At 18.7% G+C, this 10552-nt stretch overlaps 1 protein-coding gene across 1 annotated transcript; it reads right to left on the bottom strand.

Annotated features, from left to right (window-relative positions):
• Positions 1-323: 323 nt before the first annotated feature.
• On the bottom strand, positions 324-521 carry P175DRAFT_0441701 (uncharacterized protein; the record flags this gene model as incomplete). Its single annotated transcript, XM_040894085.1, has 1 exon — positions 324-521. A coding segment is annotated over one exon (198 nt), but the record flags the coding sequence as incomplete, so codon positions are not given.
• Positions 522-10552: the final 10031 nt, after the last annotated feature.

Genomic DNA, 10552 nt, shown 5'->3' with positions numbered 1-10552 from the left:
CTTAGTTTAAATCTTAATATTAGATAGAATCTATAATTAGCTATAAATAGTAATACTCCTATAAACTTAGAGTAGATAGAGTTAATAGCAAACTTAATTATTAGTAACTATTTAAACTAATTATCTTGCAGGTATAATATATATACTTGCAAGTATTATCCTAAAATAATATTAGTATATTTAGTTTAGTTATTAGTCTTAGGATAATAAGTAATAGATAGTAGGTTATAAATCTTTAGATAGGATATTAGGTATTTCTAGAAAGTAGTAATAAACTAGACTTTATAATCTAATATAATTATTTTAGGGATACTATAGAATTTCTAGATATATTTAAGGTATAGGTTAGCTACTTCTTTAGTATTAATTATCCTGATATAGGAAAGGAAGTACTTTATCTTTATTAGATAATTAACTATAACTAGGATAGTATTATAGCTATTACTTAGTAGTAAGTATATGATAAAGTCCATGCTTATATCTTGCCAGGTATATTTAGAAATTAGTAGAGGCCTTAATACTTTTTACTTTACTTCTTAAGAAGGGATAATTTAGTAATAAAGGTAATAATTCTAGATCTATTAATTAATATATTTATAGATCCTAAACTAGAAGTATTTATATAATATTAGTTTATATATCTTAGTTCTTCTAGGATATCTAGTAGCAAGATTTTTATAATAAAGTCTTAGTATTTTAGCTTTTATCTTATTATAGTTAGGCATGTAAAATTAATCTTAATATCTTAGGTATAGACTAGTATATCTATAGTTAGCTAGTATAATATTAAGATATCTTAATAGATTATTCTTTAGGGTATTTAGAATAGACTAGACCTTCTTATCTTATAGATAAGCTCTATTAAATAATAATTATAATATTAGTAGCAGGAAGATTAGTTTATTAGTAATAGGTTATTTAATAAAATATATTTAATATTAGCTATTAATATTTAGTCTTAGATTAGTAGTAATCTTAAGTAGCAGATTTTTAGATTTTAGAATAGTCTAGCTCTAGTAAAGGAATTATTTATTCCCCTTCTTAAATAGGTCCTCTAACCTCTTAATTAATATATTAGGCTTAATACTTAACTTTCTAGAGTAATAATATATTTAGAAGTTAAATCTTAATAGAAATTTAGACTAGCAGGCTTATTAATAATTTAGTAATTTAATTAATATAAAGTACTCTAAGTTCTAGTAATCTATAATAATCTTTATAGGTAATAGAGTCCCTTTTAATTTAGGATATTATTCTTTAAAGTAGTAAATAATAGCTAATAATTCTTTATTATAAATCTTATAATTATATTCTATTATAAAATATTTCTTAGAGAAAAATATAATAGGGTATAATATATTTTTATTATTATATTATAATAGTACTCTAGTAAATATATAATTAAAGATATTAGTTTCTAGAATTATATTTTTTAACTAGTTAAAAGGTTTTAATATTAGGGTATTTATAAAAGTAACTTTTAGTTATTTAAATATTTCTTAATAAATAAGTATCTAGTTAAAGTTAATATCTTTCTTAATTAAGTTAACTAATAATCTAATAATTTTTAAAAAATTATAGATAAATTAGTAATAAAAGTTCCTAAAATTAATAAAGGCTTGAATATTAGTTAGATAAATTAGTATTTTCTACTTAATAATTATTTTTACTTTATTAGGGTCTATTTAGAAGCCATCTTTACTTATAATTAGTCTTAGAAACTTTATCTCACGCATAAAAAATTTATATTTACTAAATTTAATATAAAGTCCTACTACTTATAGGTATTCTAATACTTATTAGATATAATAAATATATTTAATATAGGTTTAGCTATAAATTAGAATATTATTTAAATATATAGTATAGAAGATATCTAAATAATTATATAAGACTTTATTAATAAATCTCTAGAATAATACTAGAGCTCTAGTAAGCCTAAATAATATTACTAAGAATTTAAATAGGCCTAATTAAATTTAGAAGATAGTAAGGTATTTTTATCCTTTCTTAATCTATAGATTATTAAAAGTAAAGATAATATTAATTTTTAAGAAATATCTTATTTCTTTTAAATTATTTAGTATCTCTTTTATTAATAATAGTAGATAATAATTTTTTATAATAATTATATTTAGGGCTTAGTAATTTATATAAAATTATAGGCCTCCTCTAGATTTCTTTATAAATAAGATAGGGGATATAATAGGAAAGAAATTAGAATAAATAAAATCTTTTCTTAGGTTCTCTTTAATTTATTCCTTTAAAATCTTTAGTTTATCTTAGGATATGCTATATAGACTCTTAAAAAATAAGATTTTTCTAGGTAGTAGTTTAATCTTATAATTATTAAATTAGTAGGGTAGCAGGTACTTAGCCTCCTTTAGTAAGAATATATTATAAAATTTAGTAAACTTAGGGGGTAGTTGCTCTCATAGCTTAGATTTAATAATAGTAATAGGGTTTAGAGTAGCTTTAATATTAGTAATAGTAGTAGTAAATATCTGGTATCTATAGCAGGCATACATAGTACAGGTAGTAATTAAGACTCTAGTAATATCTTGATTCTTTAGAGATTTAGAGCAGGGGTCAAGACATTAGGAAGAAGCTTTTAATAATATATTATATAATATTAAAATCTTTATAAGCTTTAGAGATATATTATAATACTTCCTATAATAGGAGCTTTTAAATAGAATAGTATAATTAGTAAATCTAATCTAAGGGTTATAGATCTTTAACTAAGGCAAGCTAAGAATAATAGGAAAATATATAAATTAGATTATAAGAAAAGTAGTATTCTTTTTAATATAGTTATAGATTTTTTAGGTTAAATAAATAAAATAAGTAATATTACTAAACTTTACTAGAGTATTATTAAATCCCCTTAATAAGATAGGGTTCCTTAATAGTAGTATCTCTAGCTAGTTATTTATAGCCTAATTATAATCTATAAAATATTTACTCTTGGCTCTAGAATTAATTATAGTAAAGATTAGTAAAGTTTTATTAGGGATTTCTAGGTTAATAGGTAGGATTATTAGTTTAGATTAATAATTTTCTTTCTCTACTATTATTCTAGCTATTACAGCCTTTAATAGATAGAGGGAGTACTAGAGGTGTCCCTAATTATAGCTTAGGTTAGAGATATTCTATTTTCTAATTCAGGGGATATAGAATATTTAGCAGGCAGGGTTCTAGTTAATAGGGGGTACAAGTCTAGTTTAGCAGTAAATATAGAGGTATGGCTAGTTAGTCTTTAGTTAGGGTGCGGGCAGCTGCCTACTAGATGATTAGTACTACTACAGCGGTAATACAAGTATTAGGTTTAATAATTAAGGTAATAAGCAGTAGATAGGTCTATTAGGTCTTTAGCAGGAGTAGTAATAATAACAGGATTAATAAGGATTATAGGAATTTAGGTAGCAGGAATTAACTTTAAGATAGGTTAGGAAGGCTAGAAATTCTTTATAGATAGGGGCAGGGCAGTACTTATATAATAATAGTAGTAATTTTCTAAATTTTATAGGTAATTAGCAAAGTTATAGTATTATAATAAGGCCTTAAAGTATATTAATATCTCTTAAAGTTCTTAGCTAATAGCTTATTCTAGAATTATAAATAAGATATTTTTATTTATATTTCCTTCTAATACAAGATATTAGAATTTAGTAAAAAAGATACTAAACTTATAATAAGTTTATTAGAGGTAGAATAAGTTAGTATAAGTATTAATTTCTAGATTTAGGTCTCTAAAAGCTTTCTCTAAGATTTCTAAAATCTTAATATAATTACTTAATTTATAAATTCTATCTTAAATATATAGCAAGATTTAGGTATATAGGATTCCTTCAAGGTAACTAGTAATATAAGCTATTCTACTATTTAGGGTTAGAAAATAGTTAAGGTTTATAATTATTTTCTAGTAAATTTAAGAAGTAAAGTATCTTAGGTTATTTTATTAGCTATTAAATTTATTAAGGTTAGGAAGTTATTCAAAAATTTAGGTAGTAAGAATAGGTATAGTAAGAATAGTAGTAGTAATAGGGGGGGTAGTAATATTAGTATCTCTTTTAAAAGGAAATAATAATTAAAAAGACATGCTATTTTAAGTAAGTACTTTAAATAGTTCCTATTAAGTTTTTTTAGCTTATATCTTCTAGTACTTAATTATATTATCTTTCTATTAAATATAGTTAAGAAGGTTAGTAATAGTAAAGTATAGGATAAATAATTTATAGAGTTCTTCTATAGTAGTAGTAAAGAACTAGTATATCTTAATAATATACTATCTTAATTTATTGGGGGTATTATATAGGAGGGTTTCCATGCCTTTAGATAGTATAGGTAGTAAGGTAGGTATAATAATAGTAATTAATTCCTAGTAGAGAGGAGCTATATAATATTAGGGGGCAGAGTTAGATTTAGATATTCATTAACTAGGAGCTAACTAGATAGAACAGCAGAATAATAGGTATCAGGTAATAGACAGGATGTAGCTTGAAGAGCTACAACAAGATCAAGGACAACATGGCTTAAATACAGGAATAAGGGCGGACAGTCAAGGCAGAATCTAACTAGATAGGTACTACGGCTTCGCACTGTGACATCTAGCTAAATATTTATAATATTTAAATACTCTACTTATAAAAAAAATTAAATTAGAAAAATTTTAAATTATATTATATTAAAAAGATTATTAACTTATATATTTATAAATTTAAATTATCTAAAAATATAAGAATTTATTTTATATTTAATATATTTCTACTCTATCTTACTATCTACCTAGTTAATATCCTAATCTACTACTATTTATTAAAATTAAAGAATTAGAAAAATAAGAAGTTAAGAAAATTCTTAATTCTTAATAAATTTATTAAAGCTATAGTAAATCTAAATTATAATATATTATTAAATAGATTAAATATAATAAGTTAATTAAAGAACTTATTAAGTATCTAGAGAATACTTATTAACTAGTAAATAATTATTACCTCTATTATCTTAAGAAGCCCTGACTGCTTCCTCCCTAGTCTTAATAGAGCTTGACCCTAAGGAGGGGGGTACTATCATAGCGCGAAGCTATAGTACCTATCTAGTTAGATTTTGCCTTGACTATCTATTCTTATTCCTGTATTTAAGCTATATTATCCTTAATCTTATTATAACTCTTTAAGCTATATCCTATCTATTACTAGATATCTACTATTCTGCTATTATGTCTGGTTAGCTCCTAGTCAATGAATATCTGAATCTGACTCTGCACCCTGACACTTATATTACTATATTTTCTAGCTTAATAACTTAAAATATAAAGTATATTTATATATAAAATTAGCTTATTTTTATATAGTATTAATAGCTATTATATAGATTAAGATAAGGTTATCTTAGTAATATTTTATAAAGTACCCAGGCTAGTATTTTCTAGACTTCTTACTAGTAATTTTCTTTATAAAATTCTAAAGTATCTTATAGAATATAAAGAGGCCTTATTTAGTAAGCTTATTAATATAGTTTATTAGTTCTTTTTTATATTAATTAGTAAGAACTTACTATTACTTATATTAGTAATTCCTAGGGTATTATATTTTATAGTAGTATCTTAATAGTATTATCTAATTAATACCAAACTCTTTTATAATCTTAGTATAATTAATTAAATTACTAATCTTTAATAAGTTGATTATTTCTATTATGGCTTTAATTAAACCTATATTAGTTAAGATATAAGCTGTTGAAAATTATTAAAAAAATAGTTAGTAAGGGGAAATCAGGCGTCAGGTGGGACCGGGTGTCAGGTGATCACTAACTGTATTTATATATAGAAATATAAAATATATATCTTTCTACTTTTTATCTTAATATTATTCTTACCTAGTTAATAGACTATCTACTCTATTAAAGTAGAAAATCTTGATATTCTAATCCTTCTTTTTTATCTATCTAAGGAAGCAGCTGCCTTATAGAACTAAGTTTAAATCTAATTTATTTAAGGAAAATTATACTTCTTATTATTTTTACTTAAATAATTTAATAAATAAAAAATAACATATAATAAATAAAAATATATTAAGAATTATAATAAGTTCTTTAAAAATTATAGGTAAAAGTTTAAATCTTTAAGGAAAAAGCTTTAAATTATAATAAAATTAAGCTTTAGAATATTTTATTTTTTAAACTTAATTATATCTTACAATAATAATAAGAATAAATAAAAAATTTAGTATTAATTTCTAAAAAGTTTTAATAGCTCTGGAATATATAGACCTTATATATAGTCAGTGATCACCTAATATATAGCCCCACCTAATGCATGAAATTACTACTAATTATAAGAACTAATATAAAGTAATTTAACTATATATAATTAATATTATCTCTTAAACTTTTAATAATTTAAAGTAGTTATTAGATATAATCTATAAATAATTTTTAGTTACTCTAAAAATAATATAGTAGTTAGATCTTATAACTTTAATAATTTATTATAGGAGGGGCTTTAATAATATTTATAGGGATTATTAGCTTAATTTCTATAGATTTTAACTAGTATAAAGCTATAAATATCTTTTTTAAGATTTTCTTTACTTCCTAAAAATTATTTTAAAGCTAATAATCTACTTTCTTTATTAGATATATTTTCTTCTTTTATTATTTTTTCTACTCTACCTCTAATAATTATAATTTTTATTAAGATACTTAATTTTTCTTATATTTTTTAAGTAAGTATTATTTTTTTTCTTTAATAAGTTATTAATAGACCTTTTCTTTTTCTTTTAAGGTCTTAGTAAGTTATATAGCCTTATCTTTCTATTTTTAAAGATTATAGGCTTGCTAAATCTTTTATAAAGAGTAAAATACTATACTACTATTCTTAAGTATTATAAGCTTAAATTTTAAAAACTTATTATACTAGTATTTCTTTTTCTTATTCTAGAGAGCTAATTTAAGGCCCTTATAATATAGTTTTAAAATTATATTTTTTATAAAAAAATAATATATTATAAAACTTAATTTTTTAATATTCTTATTATATATATTAATAATTATATAATTTAAAAGTCTTTTAATCTTTCTTTAATTTTCTACTTATAAAATTAATTATAAGGAATTATTAGATAATAGTTATAAATTCTTTTTTTTATTAAATTAGACTAGAATAATTTTAGAATAAAGTAATAATATCCTAATAATTTTTTATAAAGAAAGTATATTTTTTAATAATAAAGTCTACTTCTAGGCTAGCTAGAAGAGATAGAAGAAATCCTACTTAATAATATAGTTAAAATTTATTAATTTATATAAGAAATTCTCTAGATTCTTATTATAAATAATAAAAAAAGGATTAAAGATTCTAATATTAAGTAATTATAATAAATAAGTTAAATAAAATAAATAAATTATTAAAAGAATCCTATTAATATTATAGTAATTAATAAATTTTATAGTAAGATAAGATTTATAATTATTAAGAATTAGAAATTTCTAATATCTTTATACTTTCTTCTTTATTTTCTAATTAAATATATTTATTAACTAGGTATATTCTAGCTTATTATTTATCTAATTACTTCTAGAGGAGGTAAAAAAGCAAGTATAAAGTTTAAGATTAAAATCTTATAGCTAGGAATCCTTGATATTACTACTAGTAGCCTGGTAAATAAGATCTAGTAAGAGTAAGCTTTTATTAATATAAATATAAATAATTAAGATTATCTACTCTTAATTTCTATCTTATAAGTACTACCTAAAGGCCTTATTCTTATATTTTTACTTAAAAAAGATCCTAAAACCTTTAATAAATATTTTAATAAGATATCCTTTTTTATCTATATTATAGATATTCTCTATATATAGCTTATATTTCTCTAGTTTTTAATATAATAATTTAAAATATAGTATATATTTATATATAGAATTAGTTTATTTTTATATAATATTAATAATAATTATATAAATTAAAATAAGGTTATCTTAATATTACTTTAAAAAGTAGCTAGGCTAGTATTTTCTAAGCTTTTATCTACTTATTTCCTTTATAAAATTATATAATATCTTATAAAATATAAAGAGGCCTTATTTAGTAAGTTTATTAATATATTTTATAAGTTCTTTTTTATATTAGTTACTAAAAACTTACTATTACTTATATTAATAATTTATTAAGTATAAAATCCTATAATAGTGCCTTGATAATATTAATTACTTAATATTAAATTATTTTATAATTTTAATATAGTTAATTAAAGTATCTAGTTCTAAGAAATTAATTACTTTTAATACTACTTTAATTAGAGTTATATTAAATAAGATATATAAAGTTAAAAATTACCATCTAGAAAGTTAATAAGGGGGAAAATATGTATTAAATAGGGCTATATATTAGGTAATCACTAACTATATAAGTATAAATAATATTAATATTTTAATAAAAATAACTTAAAGATTTTAAAAATAAATCTTATAAAATTTTTAGAATAAATTTAAAGAGTAGATAATTAATTTTATTTAAAATATAGCTATTTTATACTCTAATACAATAGAAAGAATAGGAAGAGGTTATTAATAATTTAATTAAAATTTGAAGTTTAATTTTTATTTAATTATTTTAAAATATTATTTTCCTAGATAAGCTAAATAAGAATAAATATTAAGTTTTTTTAAAAACCTTTTACTAGACTTATAATAATATATTGAAGACTATATTTTAAATCTTTTTAAAAATTAAAATAAAATAATTATCTTATTAACTTATTAAGGACTATTAAAATATTTTTTAAATAAAAGTATTTTTCTTTACCTTCTTTTTTTAATAAGTTTTGAAATAAGGAAAAATTAGTATCTACTTATAATAAAATAAATTAAAATTAAACTTGAAGAAATAACTTTTCTTAGTTAAAGTTTTATTAATAATTTAAAAATAAATAAAAGAAATTCTTTAAATATTATACTTATAATAATAAATAATATCTTATTAATTAATATTCTAAAAAAGCTATCTAAATATATTTAATATATCTAGATAAGAAAAAATAATTTTAATTTTTTATTTAATTATAAGAATAATATTTTATTTATAAATATTAATTATTTAAATTATCTTAAAAAGTTATAGGAATTTACTATATTTTATAATTCTTATTATTAAAATTATTAATTATTTAATAATATTTACTTATAAAATATAGTAAATTTCTATAATTTTTTAAGCTAATTTTTTAAGATAATTAAGAAATAATTAAATATATTAAATAATTTTATATTACTATTAATAGAAATCTAATTATTTTATTTATTCTTTTATTAATAATAACTTTATAAAACCTATATATTTATATATTTATTCTTATAAAACTTTCTAAAAAAATATTACTATTAAAGAAATAAAAAAATAAAGAAGAAAATTCTTTTATAAATTTACTAGATATTCTTAAAGAACTTTATAGTTATAAAAAAAAATTTTTTATTAAATCTAAAATTATACTAGTTTATAAAATTACTAATTATTTAGCTTTATATATACTTTATTATAAAAGAAATCTAAAATCTTATAAATTTACATTAATAAAAATATTTTATATAGCTAAATTAAATTATTAAAAAGCCTAGCTAGAGCTTTTATTCTTTTTATTTTGAATAAAAATAAAAATCTAATTATATATTAATTATGAAAGATTTAATAAAATATTAATAAAGAATTATTATTTTTTAATTTTAATATTAGAAATTCTTAATTAAGTTATAAGAGTAAAATCTTTTAGTAAAACTAATATTTAAAATATCTATTACTAAATTTAAATTTAAAAAAAAGATAAATAAAAAATTATTTTTTAAATAATTATATTATTTAATTTAATTAATATTTTTATAATATTTTTTAAATTATATTTATATTATTTTATATAATATTTTGAATTATTTTTATATTATTTATTTAGATAATTTCTTTCTTTATTAATTAAGATAATTATGTTAAAAACAATATATATATATATATTTAGACTAGTAAATATACTTTCTATAAATAAGAAATAGTCCTAACTTAATTAACAAGGATACTATTATCTAGTAGCCTTTTAATTAAAGAAGTTTAGTAGTATAGAGCTTAATTATAGTACTTTAGATTAAGATGTTTTTATTATAATTTATTTATTTAAATATTAAAAATAATATTCAAAAAATAATAAGTTTTTTATTTTAGTTTTTTCTCATCATTTTAATTTTTAGAGATTTATAAAATAATCTAAATTAAATAAAAAATAAGTATATTAATATATATTTTTAAATATTATTAAATATTATTATTAAATATTAAAGTAAAAAATTAAATCTAATAAATAATTTATTTTATAAACTGGGAATTATTTCACTTATTCCTATTAATTAAATAATATATTATTAAAATAGCTTTTATTAAATCTAGAGAGTTATTAAATAATAAATTCTAATTTAAATTTATAAAATATATATTAAATTCTTTTTATTAAGAATTAAATATAAAAGTAATTAATTAAATTAATTAAAATTAATTAAATTAAGAAAGATT

The sequence above is a fragment of the Aspergillus ochraceoroseus genome (genome assembly GCF_002846915.1).
Source record: "Aspergillus ochraceoroseus IBT 24754 chromosome Unknown P175scaffold_6, whole genome shotgun sequence".
Classification (NCBI taxonomy): Eukaryota; Fungi; Ascomycota; class Eurotiomycetes; order Eurotiales; family Aspergillaceae; genus Aspergillus; species Aspergillus ochraceoroseus.
The sequence above is the reverse complement of the archived record's forward strand: the minus strand, read 5'-3'. Positions and strand labels throughout refer to the sequence as shown.